General features: G+C 54.0%; 1 protein-coding gene across 1 annotated transcript; it reads right to left on the bottom strand.

Moving 5' to 3' along the window:
* Positions 1-203: 203 nt before the first annotated feature.
* Positions 204-13875, bottom strand: PARP2 (poly(ADP-ribose) polymerase 2). Its single transcript, XM_038741012.1, is given in 20 exon segments — positions 204-296; positions 384-508; positions 582-646; positions 648-680; positions 1273-1372; positions 1473-1600; positions 1690-1824; positions 1929-1992; positions 2761-2899; positions 3059-3212; positions 3364-3466; positions 4726-4801; positions 5265-5361; positions 6075-6125; positions 6680-6750; positions 7275-7454; positions 7963-8175; positions 8520-8659; positions 12777-12936; positions 13768-13875. Coding segments are annotated over 20 exon segments (2079 nt in total). The 5' UTR covers positions 13811-13875; the 3' UTR covers positions 204-294.
* Between the last annotated feature and the right edge of the window lie 1663 nt (positions 13876-15538).

Genomic DNA, 15538 nt, shown 5'->3' with positions numbered 1-15538 from the left:
AATGCAGCCCTCACCCGCATCATCATAATCATCGATAGCCTTTATTGAGAACTTCCTGGGGGCACAGCACTGTACTGAGCGCTCAGGAGAATAAAAATCGAAGGAACACCTGCCTGTCCCTGCGTAGCTTCTGGTCTCACCAGAGCTGGGTGAAGCTGAAGTGGACCTGGAGAAGATATCGCATGCGGACCTGGCTGGGGTCGTAGACGACGAACTCATTGTAGTTAAGGGTGTAGCCTTGGGGATTCTGCACCCCCGTGTCAGCCGGCGGTCCCAGTGGCACGGCCGCTCCATTCCTGCCAGGGAGGGAGACGTCAGTGCCTCTCCCGGGTCCTGCCTCCCCAACCAGCCCCTGACGGGCAGAGTGGCCAATCGGTACTCACAGAGAGATGCAGCGGCTGGGCTCGGGGGCCTTCCTGCCGAGCCCCTTGGTGCTGTGCCGCCCCTGCAGCAGCCCCTGGGCCTCAGGGTTGGCTTCCAGCAGCTCATTCCACTCCCCCAGGGCCACCTGCAGGATGAAAAGAGCTGGCACTGGGGCCCCTCCCTGGTCCCTAGCCCCCCACCCCTGCCGCCCTCCTCACCTCTGCCAGCAGCAGCAGTCCTGTGTCATGGAGGCGGGAGGCGAAGCAGTAGTTGGCACTCTTGGAAGACATATCGGCAAAGTAGATGCCTTTCCCAAACTGGCATGGGCACAGACTCAGGCTCAGGCACTAGCATCCAGGTACCCCCCAACCTTCACTCCCCCGAGTCCCAGGGGTAATGCCACTGCAGTCCTAGCCTCGTGCCTCCCGGGGCAGGAGCAAGCCAAGGGCGCTCTTGGAGGGCTGGGGAACCCAGGGAGAGGCAGGGACTCTTGCCCACAGGCCAGACTGGGGGATGGGGAGCTCACCCTTTAGTTAATAATAATAATAATAATGATGATGGCATTTATTAAGTGCTTACTATGTGCAAAGCACTGTTCTAAGCCCTGGGGAGATTACAGGGTGATCAGGTTGTCCCACAGGGGGCTCACAGTCTTAATCCCCATTTTTACTGAGGCACAGAGAAGTTAAGTGACTTGGCTGAAGTCACAGCTGACAATTGGCAGAGTGACTTGCCCGAAGTCACAGCTGACAATTGGCAGAGCCCATGACCCATGACCTCTGACTCCAAAGCCCATGCTCTTTCCACTGAGCAACGCTGCTTCTCAGTTCACCCCACTTGTGGGATTCTCAGTCTGGGCCCCCAGGCCTCCTGGCAAGGAGACTTGCACTTCCATGCCCCGCCACTCACCATGTAGCCTGTGATGGGAGCCTCGGGTGGGGCAATGCGGAGCCCCTGGCTCAGGATCCCTGCCCAGTTGCCCAGCCGGGAGCCATGCCACAGCAGCATCCTGAAGGAAGCCCAGGGGTCATTAGAATGGGGGCCAGCCGGGCCCAGGAGCCCTGCTCAGCGCCCCCAGCTCTTCCCTCCTCTCCGACCCAAGACCGTACCTGTTGCTCAGTTCTTCCCTGAAGGCCATTGTCTCACCCTCCTTCTCCACCTCGAAGACCTCCAGCAAGGTCATGGTGTAGTCATTGTGCGTGGGCGCGTGTGTAGACTGCAAATACTGGGAGATGACCTGGGCAAGAGGCGGGAGGCGGTGAACTGGGCTCAGCTCCCGGCCCCTCTATTCCGGTCTCCCCCAGGGTGGCCCTGACAGCCCCTCACCTTGAACTCATGGCAGGAGTGGTCCAGCGGGCGCAGGGCACAGTGCAGGTTGCGATAGTGCTGGTCCAGGGGGTGCTCCAGGCTATCCTGTTCTGATTTTACCAGCTTGATGGCAATTTCAATGTCTCCCAAGGCCTGGATGGAACCACAAGCACCACAGCTGGGCTCGGACAGTGCCGGGGTGTGAGGGTGCCCGGTCCCTGCTGCTCCCTCCCCCCCAGCCTCCTTGGCCCCCTCACCTCCAAGAGCTGCACTTTGGCACTCAGCTCTGCCTCTGTCCGGATGAGTGGTGGGGGGCGGAGCCTGCAGAAGGTGCCACCAGATTTGGGGGCCCGGTAAGAGGGGGGAAAGTGGGGGACACAGAGTGAGTGAGCCCAGGGGTGAAAGGACTGGGAACAGGAATCACAATTTTAGCTTGGAGAAGGGCAGGCTTGAGGGACAGTGTGGTATGGGAAGATATGGTGACACACTGCAGCTGGTTAGACTTGAGGCAGGCTCTCCTGGTGAAGTAGCTGGTACAGGCAAGGTGGTTGTAGAACTTTTTTCCTTTGCCAGAGGCAGGGGGCTGGCCCAGCTGATCAGGATCCCAGGGTGCAGTGGGAGGGGGGTCAGGGATGAGCACCAAGTTAGGGCTGGTGGGCTCTAGATTTTGGGCCGAGCCACGGTATCAAGCAGCAAAGGTCACGGCAGGCCCACAGAAAGCCCCAGGCTGGCCTCTAAGGGCACAAACAACAGCAGAAGCCTCTTTGAGATGCCCAGTGAGAGTGTGGGCAGGAGGACAGGTGGAAAGGCAGGGGGCAGAGAGGGAAGCAAGCAGGAAGCAGCTCTGTGCCTTCTGGAGTGCCCTGGCTCAGAGATGGGGGCGACGGGGGCAGGACATACCCAAAGCAGAAGAGGCGGGAGGCTCCCGGCGTTCCAGTAGCAGGGACCAGAGAACATGGACATTATGCCCTCTCCCAGCATTACAGATGCCCTGATGAGCACACCCCATGGGCAGTCCCCCACCCATCCCCGAGGCCTGGAGGACAAGACTGACAGTAAAAGGCCAAAGGAACTGGGCCCTGTCCTCACCCGAAGTCGTGTGGGATCTTGGTGTAGAACTCATTGCACGCCTCCACAAGGGCACGCCCACCCATCCTGGCTTGGATACAGGCTTCAATCTTCTTCAGGGATTCGTATCCTGCCCGGATCTGTGCCACTGTCAGCTTCCCTGTGGGCAGCCCGAGTGGAGAATAGTGTACATAGGTAGGCACACCCTATCTGGGCACTCACCCCTGCCCCCCCTATTCAGGAAAGCCCCGTCCAGAGCCACAGAGTCAGAGCAGGTATGGGGACCGGGGGAAAGGGCAGGGCTGGGAGGGGGCCATACCCAGCGGGGCCTTCTTGGTGTCGTATTTCATCTCCACCACCATCTCCTCCATGGCCTGCACGTTGCAGATCAGCCTGAGCAATGCCTGCACACGGGGGTCCAGCTGCGACTCTGGCAGGGGCCGGGGTGTGGGTGTGGGGAGTTCCTCTAGGCCCTGATGCAGAGGGAGACCCCCGTGAGCTCCAGGAAACCCAACACCCTACTCGTCCTTATCCTTCCAGCTCATCTCCCTCTGCTCCAGGGTCCCTCCTGCCTGGCCACCATGGTTTGGAAGAGCTAGTCCCAAGTTCCCACAGCAGCCAGACCTGGCTTTGGCTGGTGTAGTCTGTCTGAAGCAGATCGTATTTGCCCGCGACCTTCTGAAAGCAGCTCCGGTCCTCCCAGTGGTTCTTTGTCTTGTCAAGAAACCTGCAGAGCCCCAGGACAGTGGCCTCAGGGGACAGTGGCCTCGGGGGTGGGGTGGGGACCAGGCCTCAGGGGATGAGGCACCTCCTTCCGGGCCCCCTCCTGCCTCACCCTTTTCTAGCTCAGCATTTCACACATACTTTACCCACAGCCCCTCCCGGCATTCCAGAATACTAATAAAGACACTCCCTTTGGTTTCTGGGCTCTATCCCTAGTAACACAGAATTCCCTGCCAAAGAGCGCTCTCTCCCCTCCTTCCATCCCCTCATCCTCCCCCTACACACACACACACACACACACACACACACACACACACACATATTCATTCAATCGTATTTATTGGACGCTTACTTTGTGCAGAGCACCCACCCTCTCCCTACCCAAGTCCCCCAGGTCTGGAAGAGACTGAGGCCTCCCTTGGGCCAAGTCCAGCAATGTAGAGAAGTAATAATAATAATAATAACAATGATGGTATTTGTTAAGTGCTTACTATGTGTAAAGCACTGTTCTAAGCGCTGGGGGGGGATACAAGGTGATCAGGTTGTCCCACGTGGGGCTCACAGTCTTAATCCCCATTTTACAGATGAGGTAACTGAGGCACGGAGAAGTTAAGTGGCTTGTCCAAGGTCACACTGCTGACAAGTGGCGGAGCCAGGATTCAAACCCATGACCTCTGACTCCCAAGCCCGCGCCCTTTCCACTGAGCCACGCTGCTTCTCTAAGTAGTGTGGCCTAGTGGATAGAGCATGGGTCCAGGAGTCAGGAGAACCTGGGTTCTAATCCCAGCTTTGCCACTTGTTTGCTGTGTGACCTTGGGCAAGTCACTTAATTTTACTGCACCTCAGTTACCTCATCTGTAAAATGGGGATCTGTGAGCCCCTTGTGGGACATGGACTGTGTCCAATCTGATGAACTTGTACCTTTCCCAGTGCTTAGTATAGTGCCTGGTACAGAGTAAGTGCTTAACAAATACTACATATATACTACTATATATATATGCAGAGCCCCTGGCTCTTCCTGGCTGCAGCAGGCTGTGCCTCCTTCCCCAGCCCCACCTCCCAACCCAAAGCACTCAATCCAGGATCCATTTGAATTCTGTGGTCAGCTCTGTGGTGGACTTGACAGGCAGAAGGCAGAGTTGAACTGAGAGGGAAACTCCTGGGCTGAAAGGAGAGCCTGGATATGTTCAGCCCTGCCCAACCCAGTGCTGCTCTGCCTAGCTCTTCCCTGCCATGCCCTGCTCTATCCAACCGGACACTCACTTCTTGTGGAATATCTCCTTGGCCTTGCTGAGATCCCCGGCACAGGCCATGAGGCAGCGCTGTCCAGACTTCCCCACTGAAAAGGAAATGAAACAGCCTTATGAGACACCCCTCCTCGGGGGAGGGGCAGTCCCCGGTCATCCCCTAGAAATGGTCATCATTCGATCCGCTGGAAGAGGCAGGAAACAGGCTTAGGTTATGTCTGGGATGAGAGGAGCGGGGGCTGACCAGCCAGGGACGATGCCCTCTCAGGTTGTCCAGAGCCTAACTGCAGTGCCGCTTGGCCAGTCCCTGCCCTGTACCCACTTGGAGGGTGCCAGAGTCAGCCTTGACTCACCTCAGGTGAACTGCCTCTGGGCCCTGCTACAGTTCTCTTCCTGCCCCCTCCGCAGAGATCCCACCCTTTCCAGGGGAGGGAGGTGGTGGGGGTGGTCCAGCTCCTCAGAAAATCCAGCCTGAGCCCTGGGTTCCTCCGTTCTCAACCAGCCCCCACAGAGAGCTGGACTGGGCCCTCCCCAGCTCCCGGTAGCCCCTGTCACCTCGCCCCCATCTCATCCAGACACTGAAGATTTTTTGGCTGTCGTCTTCCAGCAGCTGGATGAGGTAGTACTTGTTGTTGTTGAACTGGAGATTGGTCTGCAGCAGGGCGAGAGAGCAGGAAGGGGTGATCAATCCCAATTTGGGGTCTGGGGCCTTGGGCCTAGGAAGGTGCACTGGCCCCCCCAGCTCCTGGTCCCAGGGCAGTGGGTGTTGACCCCAAAGGAGCTGGTGGAAATGAGGCCAGCAGCTAACTGGCTCTTGCAGGGCCCCTGGAGCCCAGGAAATCCATTTCTGGCTCCACTCTCACCCTTATCCCAACACAGAGCTTCAGAACAGACCCTGAGCTCCAGCTCTGGCCCCAGGACTGGGACCCCCATTGTGTTTCTGTAACAAAGAAAAGAGTGTCCCCCACCCCAGGCTCCAGGGTCACCGCCGGGAAATTCTTCCCTCCACCTTTGGTCTGTGCGGCCTGGGCCCCTGGCCCATTGCTGCAGCAGAGAACAATGTGAGGAGAGGGCAAAGGGCAGGGTTTCTCTAGATGGAGGTGGGGCCCAGGCAGGCCGGCCAGCCAGCCGGATCTGCCCAAGAAACAGGACTGGAGTAAAGGTGGCTGAGAGGTCCTGGGAGCAGAAAGGGGTCGGGGAATGGGGAGGGGAGGGAGAAGACAGGAGAAAACATGGTTTGGGGTACTGGGAAGATGGATTTCTGGGGGTGCCTGCAGCAGGCGTTAAGCATCGTGGTAAGGAGGGTGGATGGGCCCCAGCCTCCTTTCACCCTCCTGCTCCCTCCAGCCCCCCTGCTCAGCTTACCTGGCTCAGCATGACATCATACACGTCGTCCCCTTCACAGTACACATGGGCCTATAGAGAGAGAGACAGCAAAGGCCAAGAACAGTCAGGGCTGCAGTTCTCGTGAACCCACAGGGAAGGAACGAGAGCCTGGCTAGGCCAGCTCCTCCTTGAGGGGCCCCGGCTTTGGCAGCAGCTCTGGCCGGTACCTGGCCACCCCAGCCTACGGCCTCAGGCCTGAGAATGCCGTGTGGTGGGGAAGCTCTGGGATTGATAGACTGGCTCTCCTTTTCCTGCATTCTGTGCACCCTGCCCCTAGCCCCGTCTGGATGGTCAGTGCCCCAGCTCCCACTTCTCCCTTCAGAACCAAGGGAAGATGAAGAAGTGCTCTAGGCAGAGGGGATTTCTTTGGAGGCCACACACTATTAGGGAGTCCTACTAGGGGAGGCATGACCCTGGAGGGTTCTGTGAGAAAACCAGGATGGTGAACCTTCCGGCTACAGCCTGATGCCACGCCCATGGCTGAATCTCACCAGGGTAAGGAGTCATTCCCGGAAGCTTTGGGAGAGAGGTAAGGGAAACCCCAGTGGGCATCCCCAAGGAGTCAGAAGACTGTGACTGCTCACCCTGCCTAGTTTGGCTGTGCACTCTGGATCCACTGGAGCCTTCCCCTTCAGAAGCAAGGTCTTCACAGCCTCTGTGCTCATGTACACGTTTGCGCGCACACACACACACACACACACACACACACACACACAAAAAAAAAAAAAAAATCATGTCAGCAGCTGCTCTTGACAGGGTACCACCCACATGGCAGTCCTGCCCTTGGCCCATGACCCGATCTGCCCAGCCCAGGAATCTTGCCCATGATACAGCCCTAGATTAACCCTGACCAGGCTGGGGCCACGGGCCACTTCTGGCCATTTCAGAGTCAGCAGGCATCCCTGGTACCTCGCAGTGAACTACCCTCGGCAACTCCCTGTCTGCCGGCTGGAGGTTCCAGATCAGTTTGTCCCTTGCCCATCCACACTTGGATAGGGCAAGGTGTTGCCCCTCTCCACCTGTTCCCATCACTAGTGCTCGAAGATACCCCTGGTGGCTGCTGGGCTAAGCTTAGCTGCCATTTCCAGAGTGGCACTCTGTGGGGCCCAGGAGGCCAATGCCAGCCTCATCACCCCTTATCTACCTCTTTCTCCCCAACCCACTTCCCGAGGCTCTCACCATTGCTCTCTCCTTCTCTGGCATCTCCTTTTGCATCTGCTTCTGACCCTGCCTCTTGTTTCCTACCGCTGGCATCCACGGGCGTTCTTGGCTGCTGGCACCCACGGGCCCTCTTGACCACAGGAGGCCCGTCCGATGAGATTTCACAGGAACCGCCGGCTCCATTTAGTTCCACAGCAACTGAGCAAAAGAGGAAACAGAAAGCAGAGAAGGGAGGTCACAGGGAGCATTTGTTCAGAGAGAACCTGGGGTGGGGGTGGGGGTGGGGGGATGGACCAAGGAGAGTTTGAGAAAGAGGGAACACAGACACCAGGATCTACTCTAGAGGTGCTTATCAACATAACTGGTCACCCCTGGCTGGCCCTGTCCAGCCCACGGTGGACCTCGGTCCATTACAGAACCACGGCCATGGCTGTCCATTTTGACTTTGACTTTGCCCGGTTTAGACCAGGATTCCATTCACGGTGATGCTCAAACACAGAGCTGGCAGCCTTTACCCTAGCCTACCCAAACCGTGACCCGGTCCACCTCTCCCCTCCCTCAACACAAATGAGTTTTCTCTGGATCCCCGGAACCCTACTTAACCCCCAAATCTATCTCTCCCTTCTCCCTCACTCTTACTACGCCCACTGGGTTGTGGTCCCTTCGGCCTGCTTTCGCCCACCCCCAGCCCCCGGAGGGGCCATACCCGAGGGCCGGCGCTCCATCTGGCGCTGGAAGCCGCTCCTGCGGTTGGTTTGAAGCATGTTGTCTGGGTCCAGGCTGTAGCGGGTGCGGCCAACTGCTAGGTCCACCTTCGGTTTGCTGCCACCCCCTCCTTCCCGGGCTGCTTCCAGAGCCAGGCAGGTTTCGGGTGGGTATGGGATCCACTCCTCCTCTTCCTGCCACTGCCAGACATAATCTGTGGGCCAACAGGGATCGAGAGGGGAGGTTGTCGGAGCAGGGAGGGGCTCTGTACCACACATCTCCCCTCCTGAACCCGCCCTTCAGGAGGCCGAGGGAAGACGAGAGATTCATGGCCTCTCGGTGTCCCTCCAGTCCAAAGAACTCCAGATGCCCAACACCAGGCCTGGGGCCCACGCCTCGATTCCCTGGAAGGGTCAAATCCCACCTAGGCTTAGCCCTCTTGGCCTTAGCTGGCTACCAGGCTGAGGGCTGGGGTTGTTGCTTCGGGTAGGGAAGTTAGGAGTCTGCCCCTAGGAGGAAGGCCCACCCACGCCCACAGGGACACTGCTGGGCCCTCACAGGAGCCGGGCCCTCCGACTGCAGCGGCGACCCGCTGCTCCACTCCGGTCTGCACGTTTCTCTGGACCATCCTCTTCAGGTCCACTTGCAGCTTAGTGTCTCCCCCGTCAGGTGAGATGTTCACCAGAATGTCTCCTGCCCTGAAATACAATTCCCAAAGTCAGTAAGAGAACAGAACTTGCCCAGTCCTGCCTAGTCCAGCCCACCGGCCACAGTGGAAGCAGCTCCACTGAGCCAGCCGGGCAGAGGTCAGAGGAAATGACCTTGTATCTTGCCCTTGAAGAGCTCATATTCTAATGGGGGAAGGTGAAGTAAACATAAAGATATAATGGATACAGGGGAAATTCCTTACAATATGGACTCCTGAGAAATGTAACATTCTTAAAAGACTTACACGGAGAAACATATCACACATCTCTCCACTCCTTAACACTCTTCGTTGGATTTCCATTTCTTTCCACAACAAAGAATTCTAGCAATCAGCTTCAACTCTTAGTGCTTAGCACAGTGCCTAGCCTATAGGAGGCACACAACAAAATATAATTTAAAAAATTCTTCCCATCCTTACCTACGCGCTCCCTCCGCCTGCTACTTCTTATCTGCTCTCTCTCTTCACTTCTCCGAAGCTCACCTTCTCATTGTAACCTCCCTTTTGGCTCTCCTACTTCCATTTCCTTGCTCACTCTGTTCCCCAGGAACTCCCTAGAACGCCCTCCCTTCCTCCCCAAATCTGTCAGACCATCCATCAGGAAGCAGTGTAGCCTAGTGGAAAGACCATGGGCTGTGGAGCCAGAAGATTTGGGTTCTAATTCTGACACTGCCACTCTCCTGCTGTATGACTTTGGGCAAATCACTTAACTTCTCTGTGCCTCAGTTTCCTCATCTGTAAAATGGGGATTCAATACCTGCCCAATGCCTGTGAGCTCTATGTGGGACAGTTACTGTGTCCAACCTTATCTTATAAATACCCCACTGCTTATTTCAGTGCTTGGCATATAGTAAGCACTTGGATACCACAATTATTATTTTTATCAGCTAATACCTCTCCTCTTCTTCAAAGTTCTCCTGAAGTTCCTCCTCCCCCGGAAGTCCTCCCAGATTTGTTTTGTTCTCTGTCTCCCCCGTTTAGACTGTGAGCCCACTGTTGGGTAGGGACTGTCTCTATATGTTGCCAACTTGTACTTCCCAAGTGCTTAGTACAGTGCTCTGCACACAGTAAGCGCTCAATAAATACGACTGATGATGATGATGATGATGATGATGATTAATTTCCAACCACCCACACAGTACAAACCCACTGGTCACTACTAGCAGTTAAACATTTTTTTACACCCATCCTCAGCACTGGTTTATTAAATGGCACATTACTGATTAGACTACTCTGTTGGTAAATACCTTTATGTTTGGGGAGTCCCTATTAAGAATGCAAATTTCTTGTGATCAGGGAACCTATCTCTTTGTGTTGCTTCATTTGATGCACTGCATCCATTGAGAGCTCAATAAATATTACTGTCCTCCATCACAGGTCCCTTCAGTTTCGTTTACTGTACATGGAAAATTCAAACAAGAATTTTGCAACAGAAGGAAAGAAATAACTGAAACACACAGGCCTGGACTAAATGTTACAAGGGCTGAGGATTAGGGAAACCACTGGGTCTCACCAAATACACAGGAAGATTTTGCTCCTTGAGGGCACAGATTACCATTATTATTATTATTGTATTTGTTAAGCACTTACTATGTGTCAAGCACTAACCTAAACCCTGGGGCATATACAAGCTAATCAGGTTGGACGTAGTCCCTGTTCTACATGAGGTCACAGTCTAAGTAGGAGGAGAACAGGTATTTATAATTCCCATTTTACAGATGAGGAAACTGAGGCACATGACTTGCCCAGGGTCACAAGGTAAGCAACTTACAGAGCTGGGTTCAGCACCCAGGTCCCCTAACTTCCAGGCCCTTGCTCGTTCCATGAGGCCACGCTGCTTCTACAGAAGATTATATCTGCTAGAGTTAGAACAGTTCTCTGCCCACAGTAGACGCTCAGGAAACACCACTATCTGAAGAGGTAAGTCCCCAAGAGGGAACTGTGGAGTGAAGGGGAGCCAAGGAAATAAAATAAAGTGTGCAAAGGCACAAGGGAGAGAGTGCGGGACGGGGACAGACTGCTGGGTGCCGTCACTCGCATCAGCAGCAGGTACACTCAGGGAACAGTTTCTGGCTGTCGTGGTCAGAACTTCCCTACTTCACCTCCCTTCTTTCCTTCTGCAGCCCAGCCAGCACCCTCCGCTCCTCTGCTGCTGACCTCCTCTCAATGTGCCTCGTTCTCGCCTGTTCCACTGTCGACCCCCAGCCCACGTCCTCCCCCTGGGCCAGAATGCCCTCCCTCCGCACATCTGCCAAGCTCGCTCTCTTCCTCCCTTCCAGGCCCTACTGAAAGCTCACCTCCTCCAGGAGGCCTTCCCAGACTGAGTCCCCTCCTTCCTCTCCCCCTCCTCATCCCCCCCGCCTTACCTCCTTCTTCTCCCCACAGCACCTGAATATCAATCAATCAATCAACCGTATTTATTGAGCGCTTACTGTGTGCAGAGCACTGTACTAAGCGCTTGGGAAGTACAAGATGGCAACACATAGAGACAGCCCCTACCCAACAGTGGGCTCACAGTCTAAAAGGGGGAGACAGAGAACAAAACCAAACATACTAACAAAATAAAATAAATAGTATATGTACAAGTAAAATAGATAGAGTAATAAATATGTACAAACATATATACATATATACAGGTGCTGTGGGGAAGGGAAGGAGGGAAGATGGTGGGATGGAGAGGGGGGCGAGGGGGAGAGGATATGTTTGTACATATTTATTACTTTATTTATTTTACTTGTACATACTTACTATTCTATTTATTTTATTCTGTTGTCTCTCTCCCCCTTCTAGACTGTGAGCCCACTGTTGGGTAGGCTCCGTCTCTATATGTTGCCAACTTGTGCTTCCCAAGCGCTTAGTACAGTGCTCTGCACACAGTAAGCGCTCAATAAACACGATTGAATGAATGAAAACGAACGAACTTCTCCTTGGACGGGGTGGGGGGGGCGGGGGGGGAAGGAGAGGCAGGGTGGGTTTTTCAGCAGGAAGAGAGGTAGTAATCAAAAAACAAAATCGAGCTGCAGTGGCCAGGGTGGGTGGCCCGGAGCGGGAAATCAATCAATCAATCAATTGTATTTATTGAGCACTTATTGTGTGCAGAGCACTGTACTAAGCGCTTGGGAAGTACAAGCTGGCAACAGACAGAGACAGTCCCTACCCAACAGTGGGCTCACAGTCTAGAAGGGGGAGACAGAGAACAAAACCAAACATACTAACAAAATAAAATAAATAGAATAGATACATACAAGTAAAATGAATAAATAGAGAAATAAATATGTACAGGCATATATACATATATACAGGTGCTGTGGGGAAGGGAAAGGACAGGTGGCAGGGGACTTGGAGTGCGTGGGGAGGAGGTGGGAGCAGAAATCATCATCATCAATTGTATTTATTGAGTGCTTACTATGTGCAGAGCACTGTACTAAGCGCTTCGGAAGTACAAATTGGCAACATATAGAGACAGTCCCTACCCAACAGTGGGCTCACAGTCTAAAAGGGGGAGACAGAGAACAAAACCAAACATACTAACAAAATAAAATAAATAGAATAGATATGTACAAGTAGAATAAATAGAGTAATAAATATATACAAACACATATACATATATACAGGTGCTGTGCAGAAGGGAAGGAGGTAAGATGGGGGGATGGAGAGGGGGACGAGGGGGAGAGGAAGGAAGGGGCTCAGTCTGGGAAGGCCTCCTGGAGGAGGTGAACAGAAATGTGAAATGTGCAGAAATGAGCAGAGGTGTGCTCACACCCTTAGACCACCATCTGCGGGTCGCCTGAGGGGCCACGCCGCCGCCGAGGGAAATCATTTCGGCTTTCCTCCTCTTCTACGGGCCTCGTCCTGCCACCCTGTCAGTGAGCGGAGGGCTCCAGGTTTGTTTGTTTGTTTTGTTCTCTGTCTCCCCCTTCTAGACTGTGAGTCCACCGTTGGGTAGGGACCGTCTCTAGATGTTGCCAACTTGGACTTCCCAAGCGCTTAGTACAGTGCTCTGCACACAGTAATTGCTCAATAAATACAATTGATTGATTGATTGAGCGAGGGGGGCGGGCTGGGTCTTCGCCCTCAGGCCGAGCTGCCGAGGGGGTCGGGGTACGTACCTGAAGGCTTGGGAGATGTCCATGTCCAGCGGTGGGGGGTAAAGGTGCCAGGAGCCGCCTTGGTCCTGCCATTCCCAGCGCATCCCGCCCGTGGAATTCGCTCCCTCGCTGCTTCCCGGCTCCGGGGGCCTGCGGGCCGGGCGCTGCGGCCGCCTGCTCCCTGCGTCGGGGGAAAACGGCCTGGGTCGTCACCGGGCCTGGACCGCCTCCTGCTCGCTGGAGCCACCACCCCCCTCTCCGACGGGGGCCAATCAATCAATCAATCGTATTTATTGAGCGCTTACTGTGTGCAGAGCACTGTACTAAGCGCTTGGGAAGTACAAGTTGGCAACATATAGAGACAGTCCCTACCCAACAGTGGGCTCACAGCCACTGGCCTGCTGTGCATCATCATCATCATCAATCGTATTTATTGAGCGCTTACTGTGTGCAGAGCACTGTACTAAGCGCTTGGGAAGTACAAGTTGGCAACATATAGAGACGGTCCCTACCCAATAGTGGGCTCACAGTCTAAAAGGGGGAGACGGAGAGCAAAACCAAACATGCTAACAAAATAAAATAAATAGAATAGATATGTACAAGTAAAATAAATAAATAAATAAATATTTATGACAGGGCGAGGGGTGCGTGGTTGGGGAGAGCGGGGAGCTGGCGGGAATTACGGGTGAGAAGGAATGGAGGGGAGGGTTGAGGGGAGCCGGCGGGACGAAGGGATGCGGGCGGGGGAAGTGGGGAACCCCCCTAATTCATCATCATCAATCGTATTTATTGAGCGCTTACTATGTGCAGGGCACTGTACTAAGCGCTTGGGAAGTACAAATTGGCAACATCTAGAGACAGTCCCTACCCAACATTGGGCTCACAGTCTAAAAGGGGGAGACAGAGAACAAAACCAAACATACTAACAAAATAAAATAAATAGAATAGATATGTACAAGTAAAATAAATAAACAAATAGAGTAATAAATATGTACAAACATATATTCCGCACCTCGAGAGGCCCCGTGACTCCTCGTCCGCCCGCGAGCCGCCATGGACTTCCCAAGCGCTTAGTACAGTGCTCTGCACACAGTAAGCGCTCAATAAATACGATTGATTGATTGATTGGAGTAGGGCTGGAGACGGCCGGGCGGAAGCCGAAGCAGGACTCCCCGATGGACAAAAGGGAGGAGCTCTGGAGACCGTCGTCACGACCTAACGGACGTAATTTGCATCTCGCTCCGCCACTGTACCTCATGGGAAGTCGTCATAAGGTAAAGGCAGGGATGTTTTCGGACCTTATATAAGGAACCGCAGAGGCGCTTGGACACGTGGCAGTGGGAAGCTCAGCGGAGGGGCCACGGGCGGAGTGCGCATGCGTCACTCTCTGGCCAGCCCTTGGGAAGGTCTGAGACGGGGGCCAGGAGCGGCCCTAGCAGGGCCCTCCCTGAGAGGCGGGGAGGTGAGTTCCCAGAGAAGGGGGCCTCGTGCGGGGGTAGACCGGGCAGGAGAAGCCGCCCCCCCGCCCGCGGGAGGGTGGCGGATGCCCCTCCCAACGGGCTTTGGAACAGACTCACGGCCGGCTCACTGAGTGCAATGGCTGAGGCGGGGCACGGATCCACCGGCGGCCGGCCCCGTAACCCAATTCAGACTACTCTTCCCTGCCACTTTTCATTTTTATTCATCCCTGCTCCCCGGATGAGGATCCCTGTTCCGGTTAGGGGGCGGGGCTTTATCTTCCTAGCCAATCAGACTCTTTCTTGCCCCCAAAAGCATTGGCCGCCGCCCCACCGACCCTCTTTTCCTGCAGCGGGGGGTCGCCGAGTAGGTCGTGGGCATTCCATTCCATTCCATCCGCCGCCATCTGGGATTCCAGGCATTCATTCAATCATTTTTTTTAGACTGTGAGCCCAGTTGGGTAAGGACTGTCTCTACATGTTGCCAGTTTGCACTTCCCAAGCGCTTAGTACAGTGCTCTGCACACAGTAAGCGCTCAATAAATACGATTGATGATGATGATTTATTGAGTGCTTACTGTGTGCAGAGCACTGTACTAAGCGCTTGGGAAGTACAAGTTGGCAACAGAGACAGTCGCTACCCAACAGTGGGCTCACAGTCTAGAAGGGGGAGACAGAGAACAAAACAAAACATATTAACAAATGAAATAAATAGAGTAAATATGTACAAATAAAATAGAGTAATAAATATTAAGAGCTTACTGTTAGCCAAGCACCACAGTGGATACAAGCGAATCAGGTTGGACACAGGCTGTCATTCATTCAATCGTATTTATTGAGTGCTTACTGTATGCAGAGCACTGGACTAAGCGCTTGGGAAGTACAAGTCGGCAACATACAGAGACGGTCCCTACCCGACAACGGGCTCACAGTCTAGAAGGGGGAGACAGACAACAAAACAAAACATGTAGACAGGCAGCCTGGAGGAACAAGGATGGGTTGAGCCCTTTCCATCCCCCCCATCTTACCTCCTTCCCTTCCCCACAGCACCTGTGTATATATGTTTGTACATATTTATTACTCTATTTTACTTGTACATATCTATCCTATTTATTTTATTTTGTTAGTATGTTTGGTTTTGCTCTGTCTCCCCCTTTTAGACTGTGAGCCCACTGTTGGGTAGGGACTGTTTCTATATGTTGCCAATTTGTACTTCCCAAGCGCTTAGTACAGTGCTCTGCCCATAGTAAGCGCTCAATAAATACGATTGATGATGATGATGATGAGCCTGCAAACTTCCCTGCCACTTTTAACTTTTAATTCATC

Source organism: Tachyglossus aculeatus, assembly GCF_015852505.1.
Source record: "Tachyglossus aculeatus isolate mTacAcu1 chromosome 12 unlocalized genomic scaffold, mTacAcu1.pri SUPER_6_unloc_1, whole genome shotgun sequence".
Classification (NCBI taxonomy): domain Eukaryota; kingdom Metazoa; phylum Chordata; class Mammalia; order Monotremata; family Tachyglossidae; genus Tachyglossus; species Tachyglossus aculeatus.
This window is presented reverse-complemented; position numbering and strand designations above follow the sequence as displayed.